Source organism: Oryzias latipes, chromosome 23 (genome assembly GCF_053564925.1).
Source record: "Oryzias latipes strain Hd-rR chromosome 23, Olatipes_Hd-rR_3.1".
Classification (NCBI taxonomy): Eukaryota; Metazoa; Chordata; class Actinopteri; order Beloniformes; family Adrianichthyidae; genus Oryzias; species Oryzias latipes.
The window spans coordinates 2713269-2731074 of record NC_136259.1 but is presented as its reverse complement, the minus strand read 5'-3'; the positions used below and the strand labels follow the sequence as shown (position 1 = coordinate 2731074).

The 17806-nt window shown below is 44.9% G+C and overlaps 1 protein-coding gene across 2 annotated transcripts in view; it reads left to right on the top strand.

Annotated features, from left to right (window-relative positions):
- cdk17 (cyclin dependent kinase 17) overlaps positions 1-17469 on the top strand; it is a 52673-nt gene extending 35204 nt beyond the window's left edge. For both annotated transcript variants that reach the window (XM_023952141.2, XM_078941768.1), the window contains 14 exons: positions 3508-3641; positions 5564-5689; positions 7932-7988; positions 8086-8200; positions 8294-8388; positions 9424-9486; positions 9557-9680; positions 9756-9876; positions 10710-10807; positions 10888-10993; positions 11194-11236; positions 11962-12052; positions 12131-12208; positions 13721-17469. In XM_023952141.2, the coding sequence (XP_023807909.1) occupies positions 3508-3641; positions 5564-5689; positions 7932-7988; positions 8086-8200; positions 8294-8388; positions 9424-9486; positions 9557-9680; positions 9756-9876; positions 10710-10807; positions 10888-10993; positions 11194-11236; positions 11962-12052; positions 12131-12208; positions 13721-13761 (1292 nt within the window). In that variant the 3' untranslated portion in view covers positions 13762-17469. The remainder of the gene's footprint in view (positions 1-3507; positions 3642-5563; positions 5690-7931; positions 7989-8085; positions 8201-8293; positions 8389-9423; positions 9487-9556; positions 9681-9755; positions 9877-10709; positions 10808-10887; positions 10994-11193; positions 11237-11961; positions 12053-12130; positions 12209-13720) is intronic.
- Positions 17470-17806: the final 337 nt, after the last annotated feature.

Here is a 17806-nt window from a genome sequence, read left to right as displayed (position 1 = left end):
TTCTTGGACGGCAAACCGCATCGACAAAGCGGAAGCGCCGGTGCATAACGCAGGACAGCGGGAGGAGATGAAAGGCATTCCTGATGAGCGACAGATCAGAGGGAAGTTTCCACTCAGGCGATGCCAGGAGACAATCCTAATCAGATTATGGGATAATACACAGGTTTGCATCACGTCTGGGGGATTGTTTATGTGCAACTTTCCTTTCAAAACGAAAATAAAGCTCAGAAAAAATGGATTTTTGCTGAAGCTTTTTAGGGGAAGTTCTGTCCTAATGTCAAAGCAGGTGTGGGACTAAAATCTAAACCAAAGCTAAACCAAAGTACTTCTACGTGATCCACTGGGTCAAATCTGAACCGACACATCAATAACTGAACCCAATTTAGAGAAGAATCCCATCAATGACAGACTCAACGCTTGGTTTCAGTTTCACCTCCACACAGCACAGGGTTTGTGGTCATGTGACCTGCAGCTTTAAGCTCGTTTTGTGTGTGAACGCTTCACTCCAGATTGATGAGTTTGGAATGAGAAGAGAAAAACGCAGTTCTAAATCAGCTAAATGGAGGAGGCGCTCGCCTCCTTTTCTGGCTGCTCGCCTGTCAGACCTCCTCTGCTGTCCCTGCGTCTGTCAGCGCTCCCTGTTCCACAGAAATGATTGGATCAGAATCTGCAGTGAAAACAGCCGTCTTCAAATCCTTAAAAGAACCGGAAATGGTGGAGTTAGTGAAGCGCTCGGAGTGAAGTCTGTCCGACTCCCCTCCATGTGTGATGACAGGCCGCGTGGTTGGAGGGGCTGATGACAGAGCGCCGACTTGACTTCTCATTAACTGTGGTTGGCGATGGGTGGGTGGGCGTGCGGTTGGAACAGGAGCGCGGCGGCTCCGGCTCTGCTGGGAAAGGCAGAGGCAAGAAATCTGGTGCAGCGTTTTATCATCAGCCACTGGAGGCTGAGAGGAGGAGCATGACAGGGAAGGAGGGCTCTGTGTAATTCCTGGGTTCATGTGTTTAACTGGATATTAACAACTGGGTACAAGAGTTTGCCCAAAATGGAAAAAGATCCCTGCTATTTTGGCTATGATCCACTGATAAAAATGTTTTGTTTTTTTACCATCAGATGATCAAGTTTGATAGATCAAAAATGTCTTCAACAAGTTTGCATGTTTCTGGTCTTTACATGCTCATAAAAACAGAAGGTATCTCAATTAACAAAAAATCAAATTCTATTTTTTTCAGGTCTGTAACCTGAGTTTAATGTGCTTTATTGACAAAGATGTTTAGTTCAATTAAATGGTTTTTTGTCACCAAAGTGATCAAATCGAAACAAAAATCTGTTTATTCATGCATTATTTCTATGTGCAAAATGGTTATTGAAACACCTCTACCTTTCCATCTAGTTGCTTTAGCTTCATTATCAGTCAAACGTTCTCTCAGTCTTCCACGCCTGGAAGTTGATGTTATATTTTTGCAAGCGGTTCTCTGCAAAACCAAACGTTTCTTTGAAATGGAACGAGTTCTGTGAGCAAAGCTCGGACTTTTCTGAACGACGCGCTTCTTCAGTATGAGTAAGAAAGAGTGAACCAGAAACACATTCAGTACAAACCCTTGACTGTATGTGAGAGCTGGACTGAGCGAGTGTGACGTCACCCGTAGAAAACGGTTTACTTCTGGCTCCACCCAAATGGACTCTGTTTTGTTGCCATTTTTTTGCTAAACGTCATGTCGGAACCAGACGTCATCAGCTGAGCGGTGATCGGTCCGAGTCAGTCTGAGTCGACGTTTCCATGGCAACCACTCTCTCCAATCAGGAGTGAGCTTGTTGGAAGGCCACACCCCATACCACCTTAAAGTGGACCCTGTGAAACAAATGTTTTCAAACATTGGATATGAGACCACATGCTGTTATCGAGGCCTCTGATTGGCCAGTTTAGATGATCAAGAACATGCTAAAAAAAACAAAAAAACGTGTGTCCGGGCAGAGCTCGGCCCGCCAACACACACAGCGGCTTTGGGGCGGTGTGTGTGCTTTTCAAAATCAGAAATGTTGCTCAGTCCTTAGACACGGTTCAAACAATCACGTGGATTTGTGTTTCCAGTTGTTTCCCGACAAAATAAAGGCTGATGTTAAGGCTAATGTTGTTAGCTCGTGTTAGCCTCTCCTAACCCTGGCTTCTTCCAGCTCCGTTCTGCCACAGAAAAAGCACTGACCACACGTATTAAAAATAAAATAATGAGCGAACAGGCACTTCATAATATTCATAACATTAATAAAAGCACGTTTAGAAGATCGTCTTGTTTATTACTTAGCTGCTGCATAAATGTAAATGGCAGCAAAGGTTTGTTTACAGTGGGACTCGTTTACTTTTCCTGTATTTCCAACACTACTGTGCATGCCCAAATGATTTATACCGTTTGTTCTAATCGGAAAAAGTTTGTCTGATCCCATGAGCACGGTTGAATTCTAATCCGACCATTGATCCGATCAGGATATTTTGCACATGTAACCGCAGCTACAGTCAACTCGCCTTTTTTATTTACAGTAGGGATTTTAGAAATGAAGCCTTTTGGTTTGCAGTAGATTCTGGAACAGAGTACTGGTTCAGTTGCAGTTCAGACAAAAACAATGTCTTGTACCAACAGCTTTTATTTAAGCCCTCAGTTTGCATATATTGAGTAATGCTAATTTGAATGACATCTGGTTTCCCTACCATTGGTGAGGAACCAGTGTTGGTTTTTACCTGTTTATTGGGCCTGATTAAATGGTTTTAAGGGCCGTAGTTTGCCCCACCCTGACCTAAACGTTTGCTTCCTTTGCACTTCAAATTGGACGGCGATATTGTGATGATAGAGTAGAATATCATCTGCATAAAAGAGATGCTGGCGGTTTATGGCTAACAAAAGGGGCTCTATTTCTGAGCCCTGAGGAACCTCTCTGGAGAGGTTTTTGAGGAAAGGGTGTTTGACTTAAAAAGTGTCTTAAAAGTGCAGCCTCTCAGAATTAGCCGTGTAGTTAACGAGATTGCTGTGACCAAAGCCATGTGGGTTCTTTCTGTTCATTTCAATTCTAGAACAACCAGCAATATCTGAACTCTTGGTTCTAAGCCCTGTTTCAGCTTTTAAAACCAGGACCAAATTTTTAAAACAATAAATAAACAAAATTGGGGGGGGGGGTACAAGACATATAAAATTATAAATGCCCTGTACTGCAGGTTCCTGCTTATTGGCTGTTCTGGTTAAATAAGTAAACATGCAGAGAATGACTAATAGTTTTTTCTATTTTCCCTCCTCCCTGCATCTTCTGCCCTTCTCTGCGTTTTCTGTAGTTTGGCTGAATAGATCTGTGTGTTTGATGCTTTTTGTGGAAATGACAGGAACAACGGCCTCAGGATTCACACGTGTGTGCTGGCGCTTTCCTGATAGAAACAGTTAACATTCAGGTCTAATCAAAGACTTTCACATCTTCAAACTCGTGAGGAACCGGGGATGAACTCGTTTGGTTTTTGCTTGCAGACATCGTTCATGAGAACCTGAAGATGGGCTCCGACGGCGAGAGCGACCAGGCGTCCGGGACGTCCTCAGACGAGGTTCAGTCTCCCACGGGCGTCTGTCTGAGGAGCCGGGTCCACCGGCGGATCTCCATGGAGGTGAGAACCCCCACACGTCCATGTCTTGGCCTCAAAACCCTGCAGGGGGAGGGGAGGCCGAGCTGGAGACGTGACGATTATCTTTACGACTGCTTTCACAGCTCCAGGGCATTCTGGGACAGATCGTCCTGAGGCCATTTAAATCAAGCCTACGCTCGCACAGCGTTTTGACACGGATACGTCCGCCCTCCTAAATAAAAGATCAGCTTAAAGCCACGAAGGACCGCATGCAGACAGACTGGAGAGTCCTGTCAGTCCGGCTCAGACACATTTAATCAAAAGCAAAGACCCACGCCGATGAAAACGGCGTTTTTACCAATTTGTTTTTCTGATGATGGAGGACACATGTGTGTGTGTATATATATATGTGTATATATGTGTATATATATATATATATATATATATATATATATATATATACACACATATATATATAATATATATATAAACATGAATACTTTACAAATACTATGTGAACTATTTATGTATAACATACTTTAAGAAATTATATGTATGTCTCTAAATTATATATATGTATTAAATGTAAATCCCTATTTGTGACATAGTAAATACGCTGGGCGGGGCTCAAGCTCCCTGCTTCGATCAACGAGATCCATGTACGCCTTCATTCGCCATTTTTGCTTCACCTGTAATAATGGGCTGGGGTTCTGAGGGGGCCGTAAGCTAGCTGGGGAGTGTGTAGACAGAGAGCTCTCAGTTATAGGTGACAGGACAGGGGGCGGGGTTGCTTTACGCCAACACTCCCGTCCACATCTCAAAGGTGAATTTCTAATGATCTCCTGCCGCCCTGCAGGATCTATGGCCTAGAAAATGACAACATAGTCATAATTAAAAGAGCACTGGGAAGACTTGGACACTAGATCAGAGGATGATGGGACTTTAAACGCTCAGGTTCAAAGATGCTGATTCGTCTTCCCGCCATTTTGCCGCACAAGCTCTGCAATTAAAAGGGTAAAACAGAAACGCCTGATGATTTTCAGCAAACGTCTTCACCTCCTAGTTTGTAATTTTACCTGAGTGGTTTGTTTTTATGAGCTAATGACCGTCCTGCTGTTCCTGTGTGGTGATCCCACCCGCACACAGCAGTCGGACCCCCCCCCTTTAGGGTTCACTGTGTGCCTTTTACATGCAGCATGTGTTACAGTTTGGGGGGGGGGGGTGTGGGAGGATGGATGGAGCAGCCTGGCAGTATCCTGCCCCCTGCTGGTAGAGGAGGACAAAAACTAATTTGATATTTCTTTAACTGAGGCCCCCAGATGCTGGCGACCTGTTTTTATCTTTTACAAGCTCATTGTGCAAAAAAAAAAAAAGTCTTATAATCACTTTTACTTGTCAGTCAGAGAATCTAAAAATGTTTCTCAAGCAGAAACATCTTTCCGTCGTTCTTGATATCTTTAGATCTTATCCTACCTCCATAGTGGACAGGTGATCGTGCTGATCATTGGGTTTGGAACGTGGTTTTTAGCAGAAGGAGTTCACACAGGTCTGTCTCCCCCCACATTTAGCGCATGAGGCTTGGCGGGAAATGTCAAAGCGGTGCAGAACTGCTAATCTTGCTCCAGGCTTTGTCCTTCATGGCTCTATTCCAAGATGGATGCAAAGCACAAACCACAATCTCTCCTTCATGACCAACGTTCAAACGGTTCGCACCTCCGTGTCGCTACCAAACCCAAACCCCCGATTGGTCGGGAGCTTGGAGCTGCTTGGAGAAGGAAGAACCCAAACTTCCTGCAGAATCCATGCAGCGCAGCGGAACGGTGGTCTGCAGCAGCTCCGTGTTCCTGCAGAAGATGCGGACCCGGCCACTCTTTGGGGGGGGGGCCTCCTACATACAGGTTTTTCTCCAGCAGCAGACTGCAGCATCCAAGTTAACCCCCGGACTGTTTTTCTGTGTGTTCCAGGACCTGAACAAGCGGCTGTCCCTGCCCGCCGACATCCGAATTCCCGACGGCTACCTGGAGAAGCTGCAGCTCAGCAGCCCCCCCTTCGACCAGCCGCTCAGCCGGCGCTCCCGCCGAGCCTCGCTGGTCAGTCCGCCCGCGAGCGTCGAGGCGTTCGTCCCTTTCTATTATTGCTGTGCAGCACTCCCTCTGTGCCGGTCGCCATGGCAACTGGCCCAGTGCGAGCGAAGGATGGATTCATCTGGAGACACAGGCACTCACCTCCCACCTGGAGCCCATCAGATTAGATCCTAAACTCCGCTGTGGTGCGATTGTGCAGCTAGCTGCAGACTGAGGCCTGCTGGCAGATTCTGGGCTAAAACAGTCTGTCCTGCAGCGACTCCGCCCTCCAACCTCTTTCATAATCCTCCTCCAGTCAGAGGAACCTGCTTGTGCTTCGATTTCCTCCCTTTGATGCAGAAAAGGTGCATCTGAGTTCCCTGAACAGACAGCGGAGATTCCTTCCAGTAGTTTCCACCAGACTCTCACGGCCAAAGGTGCCACACAAGAACACAAGGTTGCCATGGAGTCAGTGTTCATGTTATCTGGAATCTGCCTCAAAAAAGAGAAAGGTTTCCCTTATCTGTGTGAGAATTCTGCTGTTCGGCGTGTGCGCACAAGAGCTGACCTTAAAAACAGGACCTCTAGAAAAATGTCCAAAATTCTGAGTAAAAATCTGTTAATATCTTCAATTCTGCTCCTTTCCAACCGTGAAAATGTTCAATATTGTAAGACAAACAGGTAAACATATTGGACAATCAATCACTTTCATGAAAGGAACAAAGAAATAAATGAAATATTGTAAGAAAAATGGTTTTACGGAAAAAAGATAATTTTATTTCCTGCTAAACAGAAAATAGGATAATTTTTCCTGAAGCAAGGTTTTTTTTAAACTTTCTTAAAATTCAGTTTGTTTTTGAGAAATTCCTCATTTAATCTTTAAAAGTTTTAGATTGGTTCAGTTTTAACCACATGATGGAAACAGAAGAGCTTGGAGGTTCAACACTTCATATCTAATCTGATTGTGTTGAATCCGTTTCTCATGAGTCAAAACGTCTTCGGCTCTGTGATTCACATATCATTAACACACGAGTACAAAAGCAAAAACACTCTGTTTATTCTATCTTAGCAGCTGCTTCTCATCCGTTTGTAGATTTTCCTCCTTAGATGAATGGAAAATCTAAATATGTTCAATAAATCCCAAAACGAACTCGCTAGAACAGGAAGTAGTGAAGCGAATGTTTCAGAAGTTTCTCTTCTGGGTGAATCAGCCTCATTCATTGTAAATTATTGGGTAGATTGAGATCCTTTGAAGATTCCTGAAGATGCATATTAACAGATGAAGAGGCTACCGGGGCACGACTGACATCATAGCCCCATCCACCAATAGGCTCCAAGCCCCGCCCCCACGGGAAATTAGGATCAACTTTGAAAACAAACGAGTCTGAATTAAAACGGTAAAATTCGGACTGAAAGCAACGATGGACACAAAAGAAAAAACAAAAGTGGAAATAAAAATTAGCAAGTTGTTACTAATAAACTTTATTTTATCATTGAGTAAAAGTTTGAGGTTTGTAGTTTTTTTATTTTAATTCATTTTTCAAATTCACAATTTCTTCTTCAATTTATCCATTTTCTTCCAAGTTTACGATGTGAACTTTCATACGTTCGTCTTCTAAACCCGTTTTTGCGCCTTTCGGGGTCACGGGGTTGCTGGAGCCTATCCCGGCCACTCATGGGCGAAGGCGGGGGACGACCTGGACGGGTCGCCAGTCTGTCTGTCGCAGCACAATGTGTACTTCTGAGTTTCAAACTCTTTCTCATTCTTCAAATGTCCCGTTTCTTTCTCGTTGGTTCTGATCCTGATTTGGCGCCATGGAGATCCAGTTCAGCGGCACTGATGGAGAGTCTGCCAGCAGAAAATACCAAAAACATGAACCAATGTTGCCATAAAAAAAGGCATTTATGTTTCCAATCAGGGATTTATTTAGCTAATTTCAACCCCCCTTAAATGTTGGACTGCAGTTCTGTTCTCCGGGTCATTTATGGACGTCAGTGATTGACACAACACAGTTTGCATTTTGGTCCCTTTAGTTTTATGAAAACAAACTTAAACAGATTAATTTAAAAAAAACGTATTTCTCTAAATGTTTATGAATGAAGATTGAAAAGAAAACCATAAATATTCCTAATGACATCAATCAATCAAAAACCTTCCTGTGCGCAGACAGAACCAGAATAACACCTTTTATAAAAAGAACAAAGTGCAATGCATTATGGGAGTTTCTACGCTGCGTTCATGGACTAAACGTGTGTTGATGTGTTTCAGTCTGAGATCGGCTTTGGGAAGCTAGAGACCTACATCAAGCTGGACAAACTGGGAGAGGTGAGGAGGAGCGGTGCCCCCCCCCCCCCCCCCCCCGGAAAGCCCCGCCCACCCCTCCGCTGGGCGTCACGCTAACCAGACGTCGCTTTCGTTTCAGGGAACGTACGCCACCGTGTTCAAAGGCCGCAGTAAGTTGACGGACAACCTGGTGGCGCTGAAGGAGATCCGGCTGGAGCACGAGGAGGGGGCGCCGTGCACCGCCATCAGAGAAGGTGATCCTCATCATCATTTCCGAGCGGACCTCTGCCGGCGTGGAGGGGGCGCGGTTTGTCATCCGCGCTGTCGTTCTGTCCTGGTCTCTGCAGTGTCGCTGCTGAAGGACCTGAAGCACGCCAACATCGTGACGTTACACGACATCGTCCACACCGAGAAGAGCCTCACGCTGGTCTTCGAGTACCTGGTAACGTTTCCCCGCCTCCTCATGCAGACCAGGGAAGACATTCAGGACGCAGATGAAGGTTTGATGAAAATGAGGAGGAAAGTCAAACAACAGGAGAGAAGCAGAGAAGCTTTCAGTTTGGCGTAAAAACAAACGTTTGTCATTTTCTACAACAGAGTTTGAAGTTTACACTCATTCTGTAAAGCTTTTCAGAAAACATTAACCTTTACACAGTTAAAGACCCGCCTTACTGAAAATGATGGAGGACAGGTATGTAGAGAACTAGAAGGAGGAAAATGCACCGTTGATGCTACATTGATGAAGGAAAATGACACTTAAAGGGTCATAATTGGCAACAAATAAAGAAAGAAATGATCAAAGTTGACCATAAATAAAGTGAAAACAGCACAATAACATGTTTGTGAAAAATGTCAGAGCCGGGTATCGAACCAGCGAGCTTCTGCACCAAAGGATTCTCCATGTGTTTCAATGGAGGCAGAAATCCTGGAAAATCTGGAAAAGTTCAAGGATTTGAAGGAGCAAAAGTCATAGCTGGAAAAGCTGAAAGAGCTGAACATTTGAATAGTTGAATGGTTGAAATAAATGAAAGACTGTAGGAGGAGTTAAGCAGCAAAAAATGGATGAAGATACTAGAATAAAGAAACAGGAAAAGGATGGATTGAAGGATTTATAGCATTTGAAGCTTAGAATTGCATTTCTGAGTAGTTTCTTTATTGAAATGCTTGTGAATCAGGAGCAGATGAAAAAAAACTCCTTTGTGACGTCACTTCCTGCCCTCAGCAGCAGGGAGGGGAAGGGGGGCGGGGTTGCCCCGCGGCAAAAAAATCCCCACCCACAGCTCAGAGGTGGATTTGACCTCCTGTCGCTGTGCAGAAACTGTATTCTAGAAACCCACGGGGCTTTTTGAGATTCTTCAGAATGAAAAGAACACTCTGACGATGAAGCAGAGGATGATGGGAGTTTAAATGAAGCTCAGCAGGCCCGTTCCGGCGTTTGGCAGCCGCTCTCCGTCTCAGGATCCTTCTCTCCCTGCAGGACAAAGATCTGAAGCAGTACATGGACGACTGCGGGAACATCATGAGCATGCACAACGTGAAGGTGACTCCCCGCTTTGCTTTCAGCCTGGGTGTGTTTGCAGCTCGCCCACATCTGACCCTCTGCTCTGCAGGTTTTCCTCTTCCAGATTTTGCGAGGCCTGTCTTATTGCCACCGGAGGAAGGTCCTCCACCGAGACCTGAAGCCGCAGAACCTCCTCATCAACGAGAAGGGGGAGCTGAAACTGGCGGATTTCGGTGAGGAGACGGCGTTTCCCGTCTTTGAGGATGCAGGAAGCGCCTCTTTTGCTGAAATCTTTGTCCGCCTGGCAGGTCTGGCGAGGGCCAAGTCGGTTCCCACCAAAACCTACTCCAACGAGGTGGTGACCCTCTGGTACCGCCCTCCAGACGTCCTCCTGGGATCCTCGGAATACTCCACGCAGATCGATATGTGGTAAAGACCAGAGCTCCGCCTTTTCTGCAGAAACCACAGAATGACCGTCATTCAAAATTCAAATTCAGGCATCAGGAGTTCAGCTCTTGTTTCTGAAAGCTTCTTCTGCTTTTGGTTTGTCAAACAGAAAGCACTTTAGATTGTTCTCTAAAAGCCTGGAGCCCCGTTTCCTCTGGAGGGGGTTGTAAACGTTGCAGATGTTGATTTTTCTGTGTTCAGACCGTTTCAGAGCATTTCTGGGTTTGTCACACACACCTGATCAGATTCCGGTTACCGGTTACTTCTGGGCCTTTTTTTGGAGGGGGTGCCCCCCCCCCTCCTGCAGAATTCTCCAGGCTTTTGTCTATTTTGTGTCATATATGACCCAAAAATTACACAACATTTTAGAGTTGCTGGTTCAGGTCCGGACTCGGGAGTTTTCCTTTTTCTGATGTTTTTGATCAGAAAAATAAAAATCATTTTGGTCATTGTTGTTTTTTCATTAAAGATCATTTATCTTTTAATCTATGCATTTGATCATTTCTGTAATGAGTTTGACAAATCTGTGCGCTTTCACACAGAGGAGATTTGATTGACAGTGACCAACAGCCAATCAGGACACAGAACACAATGCACTGTAAAATAACAAAAGGCGTTTTTAGCCGTTTTCACGTCCTTTAAGTCCAACAGCTCAAGTCTCTCTGCTGATCCTCTTCTGTTGTCTGAATCCCACCATTGGACTTTTTGTTTGCATTGCTTCCCGATCAGGTTTTGTGTGAGTGAAGGTGTGTGCACCCTGACCTCCGTGTTTCGTGTCAGTGATGTGTGTTTGTTGTGTGCGTTTGCGTCTTCAGGGGCGTCGGTTGTATATTCTATGAGATGGCTGCAGGTCGGCCTCTGTTCCCCGGCTCCACCGTGGAGGACGAGCTTCACCTCATTTTCCGGCTACTCGGTGAGCACCCACCCCCATTGAACTGTAACCCCCCCCCCCCAAACAAAGTCTGACCCCCCCCTGCTTTTGTGCGACTCCAGGAACGCCCACGGAGGACAAGTGGCCGGGAATCTCCTCCATCGAAGAGTTCAAGTCCTACAACTTCCCCAAATACAAACCTCAGCCGCTGATCAACCACGCCCCCAGGTACGGAGCTGTGCGCCCAGCGGCCCGCCCCCCTTCCCTTTGAATACGGACGGTATCGTTGTGAGTTCAGGCGGTGTTTGTGAGCTGCAGGCAGGAAATCCTGCACGGCTCTGGTGCCGGCGGTCCACTTCCTTCCTTCCTCCCATGAGCCCCAACGTTCGAGCGCACACTAACCCCCCCGCTGCTCTTGTCCTCCACAGGCTGGACGGTGACGGCATCGAGCTGCTGCTTTCTTTCCTCAAAGTGAGTCTCTTCTTCCCGAAGCGTTTAAATACGCTGCTCTGAACAGCAGGTGGTGGTTGATCCTTAGAGCTGTAGACCGTCTCTTGGTTTCAAACCTCCCAGATTTTTACAATAATAGTAGTTTTGTGCAAAAAAACAAACAAACACAATTTCTAGCTCTATTGTTGTTTGTTATACACATAAAAGCCAGGGAAACAACCAAATGTAGCTTTTTAATGTAACTTTGTGTAAGAATTAAAGCCGAATGCGTCAACTCATAGCAACAAAACATTCCCTCATCATTAATCCCCCACCTCCATGCCTGATGAAGTAAAGTATATTTAACTAAAAAAAGTGTGTCTTAAGATCTTCATGTTTTTACTTATTTTGTTCAAAAAAAAGCAGGATTTGAACAAAAACTGGTTTTATTTTTGGGTCAGGTTACTTTAGGTCATTGTTACTGCAGTGTAGTTACTAATACTAGTCAAGAATCAAGCAGGATCAAAAAATCCCAACATCTACAATGAAGTAGTGCAATCTCTCAGATGTTCTTAATCCTAATTGGGCATCCCATAGTGATGTTGTTTGCTCCTGGTACCAGAACCAGAGAAAGCTGCCTGTCTGCAGTACCACATGCCGACAGCAGGAGGCAGTGTTTCCTTTTTACACATTCATCCGAGTGAACCTCAAACAGCACAGGCACCAGACGCCAGCGAGGCTCACGCTTCCTGTTTTTGTCGCCACAGTACGAGTCCAAGGCCAGGATCTCAGCCGACGAGGCCATGAAGCAGTCCTACTTCAGGCAGCTCGGGACCAGGGTCCACGCGCTGCCCGAGAGTGAGCCGCCGCTCTTCGTCACAGCCCGTCCTGCCCCGGGACAAACGGCTGACCAAGACTCTCCCTGCTTTCTTTCAGACGTGTCGATATTCACACTGAAGGAGGTGCAGCTGCAGAGAGACCCCGGATACAGGAACTCCTCGTACCCAGAGTCAGGTGAGTGGAGAAGCAGCTCCGCCTCAGGTTCATGAAGGCATTACTAACATGGTCAGCGTTTCCTCGTTTATCGCCACGGTTACGTTCAAATAATGTCCTGCCATAGCTGAAAGCCATAACCTCATTCTAGGTGCAGAACAGAGTGCACTCTAAAAAAATTAAAGTGTAAAAAAAAACAGCAAAAGTGAACCACGATAAAGCAAATGAACACTGTAGGTGTCTTTTAAAAAAAAAGAAATCTAGGTAATAAGATAAAGTTAATTCTCTTTCTTCAGAATCATATGCTGATGTTTTATTTTGTCAGACTTAATAAAGCAGGTTTTTAAGTCAATCACTATTATTTGGAATAAAACGGATCAATTAAGACAAATCTTTCTGATTACAACAGGATAAAGAGTTTGTCTGTCATCAACAGCCTTTTGAATCAGATGTGTGCGTTCCTAGTTGGCGTGAACGCCTTTCTGCAGATGAAGACCAAAGACATTTATTTTTCTTTTTGCTTAATGGGGGATCCCCGCCGCCCTCTCAGGCTTTTCTAATGGGTGGCGGGACAGGTGGGGGCGCGGCGACGGCGACAGAGCACAGGCCCCTGCTCCGTTAGGCAGGGCGCCAGGAGTCCCCGGGCGGGACTGTGGCGCCATGGCGGGACGGCTGGATCCGTGTCTCTGTCTCGCTTCCAATCGGGGAGCAGGCAGGCCGTCCCAGGCCTCAAGAAACGCCCCTCCAGGCTGGAGAGGCCTTGTGCTTTCAAGTGAATCAAGTGACGTACTTCGCGGCGAGGATGATGGCGGTCAGTCGCGATCGACGTAACGAGCACCTCTGTTTTACAGAAATGACTGTGGAAAGTTCTGGTCTGTGGCGCAGAAACATGCCGTTTTTTCTACTTAGATTTCATTTTTTACAGGTGAAACTTTCTCTGACATAGAATTACTTCCCTTTAGAAAATCCAAAATGAGCTAAAAAACAGTTTTTAATAAACAAAATTATCTTTCACAACTTTGTATTGTTGGAACTTTCCCATGATTGTGTATTTTTTGTTAAACTTGTATTATTTAGTAAACTTGTGCATGCTTTTTTAAAGTGCATTGTGTTCTGCATCCTGATTGGCAGATTCTCCTGTCCAGAATGTATTCAATTTACCAAATTGAAACAAATCTTTGATTCTGAGAGATCTTTGTTTCCATTCTGGACTTATTTTTCTGAGAAGGTTAGAACATCTGTAATCCTTCTTGTCAGATTTCATCTATCGCGGGTCATTTTTAAACGTAATTCCGGTGGTAAACGAGGAAACGCTGAACTAGAAATTTGACAAATGCACTCGGAAGATTTTGATGTTTTACAGTGTAGCTTATCGTAAATGTTCCTACATTTCCCAGAATGCAAATTTCTGCCTGTTTTGTTATTTTGTTTCTTGTAAAACTAGGTACGACCGAGAATCTTTTTTGCTTGCAAAGGCTGTAGGCCAGATGCATTGTGGGTAATGTATTTTAAGCTGGCGTTCTGTTTTTGCAGCAAACAACAAGGTCAACAGAAGGCAGAGCATGCTCTTCTGAAGGTTCCTGCGGAGGAGGGTGGAGCGGCCAGCCTCGTCACGTCCCCCGCACCGCCTGCCATGAGCCCCACCTCCCTCTCAGAGCGACCAGCCCTCACATGCACGCCCACACGCACACACCCGTCTGAAGACTGAGTATTTATTGGGTGTGTGTGTGGGGGGGGGGAAGGGGGGGGGGTGAAGTTGTTTGTTTGAGTTTTTCTTTTTGCTGCTAAACTACTGTCTGTAACACTTGGTGCGTGTGCATGTACGTGCACATGATGTGAACTGGAGACGGCGTGCACAGTCCGTCTCAGATCCTCCAGCTTCCTTTCATCGCGATTCGACTCCGGGTCGACGTTCTCCTGGTTCCGAGTTTCTGTGAATCGACTTTCCAGGTTTAGTGGCTCGTTTTTTTTCGGGGAGGGAGGAGGGGACTTGTGGAGGTTCCCTCCTCCAGAGGTCCCCTCTTCCTTTCTCCTAAAAACATCTCAGATGGGCCTTGCTGCACTCAGAGGTCGCTGGAAGCTGAGCAGATCCACCCAAACATGCAAATGTCTCTCTGCGGGACTTTGGCTCAAAATGGGACCAGAACCGACGGTATGTTGAGCAGGAGACCGCTTGGAGGGCCAGAGGAGAACGCAGTGAGGAACGTCAGAGCACCAGAAGGAGTTTGGAAGCCAGGAAGCGCTGCATTAAACCTCTGAAAACTGCCAGGAGAAGGCGGAGCTAGATGTTAGCTTGCTTCAGCGTTCGCACAGAGAGGAGGTCTTCGTTTGCACTCCAGCCAGTTTCCTCCTCCCTCCTTTCTTTGTGAATCAGGGACACGGCCTTGGACCTGGCCGAGTTTACCCAAAAGTATTAAGATGTGATCTTTGTGTCTGTGACCTTTGACCTCTCCTTGTGCAACAAAGGTGCCGTGTTCTTTGGAAGTGGAACCACAGGGAGGGGAAAGGGGCGGTTCTTAAAAGCAACAACGGTTGTCTTGGTTCCACTTGGTGCCGGTCTTCGACTGTATATGAGAGCTGGACTGAGTGGCCCCTCCCCCCTAGCGTTCTAAGCAGGAAGTACCAGCTGGCTCCAAGAAGCCAAAATCCCATAGACATCTATGGAGAAAAAAACAGCTGTGACCCAGTCTTTCTATTGGTCAGAAGAACCGTTCCAGATCTGATACCTTTTACTTAACACGTTCTTGATAATCCTCTTTTTTTTCATAATCTGTCTGTAGTTTAAGCTATTCAAGTTCCAAACTGAGCAACCAGACGCCTCAATAAAAGGATGCAGTTTCACATCGAAACGTTCACCACCTTTGACAGATTTCCACCTCGCCCGCTTTCAAGCGGTAGGGGGCGTGGCTTTCCAACAAGCTCACTCCTGATTGGGAAAAGTGGTTGCCATAGAAACGTTGACTCCATCACTGTCTTACTCGTGTCGTCTGGCTCCAACGTGGCAGCGTCTATTTTACGATGTCACTCTCACTTGTTCCAGTTCTCCTATACAGTCAGTGGTTCCGGTCCACGGCGCTTCAGCACTATTGCACACAAAAAAAACAACTTCAGTCCAACTGCCGGCTGTCGATCTCGACTGACTGATGTTTCAACCGTTTCTGTTCTTGTGAAGTTTATAGTTTTGCTTTGAAGCTTTCTCTGTTCAGGGTCTACAGGTCCCCCTATAGCTTTAGTCATACGTGATGCAGAACAAATGAAGACGTTTCCATCAGCTGTCTGGATGTTATTTAGCTGAATATTCAGACAAAAGGTTGGACACAGAACCCATACTTGAGCAGAACCGTCCTGGCCCTGTCTCAGTCTTCTCTCACTTCACTGTAAAATATTCTAACTTCGTCAAAGTAAACCACTTTAAAACCTTTTTTTTTAATTATAAAGCATTAGCAACGGAGTTTATATTTTTTTGTACATTGTCTTTTATATGTTTGATCATTTAGAAAGCCTCTGGTACGAACACTGAGGTCATGTGACCACATCCCAACAATTTAAACATAAGCTATGGATTCACAAAGGGTCCATTTTTTTATAACAGGGTCAGATAAAGTCTTCCAAAAGGAAGAGAATAGACAGAATCCAGTGGATTTCATTTCTGTAGTAACTGGACTGGTAAGGTAAATCTAGAAGAATGAAGAATCTACTGTGATGATCAAAAAATGTCTTTTAGGTGAACCTTAAAAAACAAGCACAAAATAATTTGATAAAATGACCAAAATGAAGGAAAGTTTTTATCTATAGATGTATTTTTTCAAAATAAAATACCACATAGCTACACTCTTGTTGAAGTCTTCCAGAACTGACATCAATTTGTTGTTTTTTTGTTTTGTTTCTAAAACATGTCCCGTGGGTCCAGCCCCTAATATTAGCATGTTACTTTAGCTTCAGCTACAACAAAGAGCCCTCTGCCGCCATCTTGTGTTCAAAGATATTACTGCAGAGCGAGGGGTTCAGACCCGGAGCGTCTATGACAGCTCAAAGCAGAACTATAAACCCAACTTTTAAACACGTGTGTCGTACTGCCGTGGTGTTTGTCTGTCAGCAGGACAATAAAGATTTATTTCAGTTTCAAGAAAAGACACAGGAAAATTGATGCCACTCATGCCCTCCTTTTTATGAACGATGGCAATAAACTCGGCATACACGTCAAGGTTGCTACGCAACAATTTGTTATCTTTGTGATCGACAAAATGAGTTTCTGTTTTTTCACATCCCAGGGAATCAACAGGGTGGCATCAATTTTTTTCTTCAAATTCTCGGTACAGAAGCGCTTTCGGATTAATTTCCTTTCAAAACCGAATGGTGCGTTTCAGTGGCGGTCCACAGTAAATAGCACAACGAGACTCAACACCCACAGGTGGCAAAAGCAGAAACCGTTTCTGCCCCCGCCGTAGCAACAGTCAGCACAGCACGCAAACTTCAGGAGGATTGCATTGAACATATGTAAAAATGGACGTTTTAGAGGTTTCCCCATCAAGTGGAAATTTCAAAGGCATCATCTTTTTGGCTTCAAGCTTTGAGTTCTCTGTTCTAACTTACTGATTTAGTTTTTAAAAGGTGCTGAAGCACTAGCGAAGCTCAATGAGCTAATGCTCGAGACCATGGATGTTAGCGTAAAACACAGTTTGCAGCTTCTAACGTTTTGATCTTCATTTCTTGTGTTGCTAGCAAAACGTTTTCTGCTTTTCGAGGGGATTTAACGTCTTAATGACCCCCATTTTGGTAACAACAGATGGAACATTGTAAACAGGAACATTCATTATATTAATGGTAGATGCCTGTTGTCCTGCAAGTTGCTTCTTGGCCGTTTTAAATAAGTCTGTTTCCATCCTGCTGATTTCCCATTTGCTTGAACATTTCAAGAGTTTCCACCTTAAACGGGGATTATCTGACTGTAAACTTCAAACTGTGTTTCCGATACTAGAACTTTTGTTTTTGTTTTGTTTTTTACATAAAGAGCAGCAACGTGCACGAAGAGATTTCTAATACAGCTTTTATTGTTATTAAACTGTACTTTTCAGAACCATGTATGATGTACAACTAGATGTGAACGTATGTGTGCGTGCGTGGAGGTATGCATGTGAGCCTGATGCACGGAAGGCCTGCTGTGTTGTGAACTCGACCTTTCTGAAACACTGAGCTGCCGGTAAACAGTTGGTGTGTGATTCTTTTCACTGGAACTATTTATTTCTCATAACCATCAGAAGTAAAATTTAAACTTTCATATATTCTGTGTTGGACTCTTTCTTTAACGTCTTTTTATTTTATTTTTTACTATTATTCTAAAACAAATTGAAAAACAGAAATAAAATATTTGCTTGTGATTTTTTTTTTTGGTTAGGAAACAGACTAAACTTTACAACAGTAGATTTTACTTATATTGTTTAGATGCCTGAGCCACCTCAACTGGACCCTCATCGCAGCCCAATGCAAGCTGGACGTCCTGGCTCGATGAAGCCAACAGGACAACATCATCTGCAAAGAGCAGAGAGGACATCCTGTGGTCCCCAAACCATTCTCCCTCTAGCTGCGCCTAATAAATTCTGTTCATGATGATTATGAACA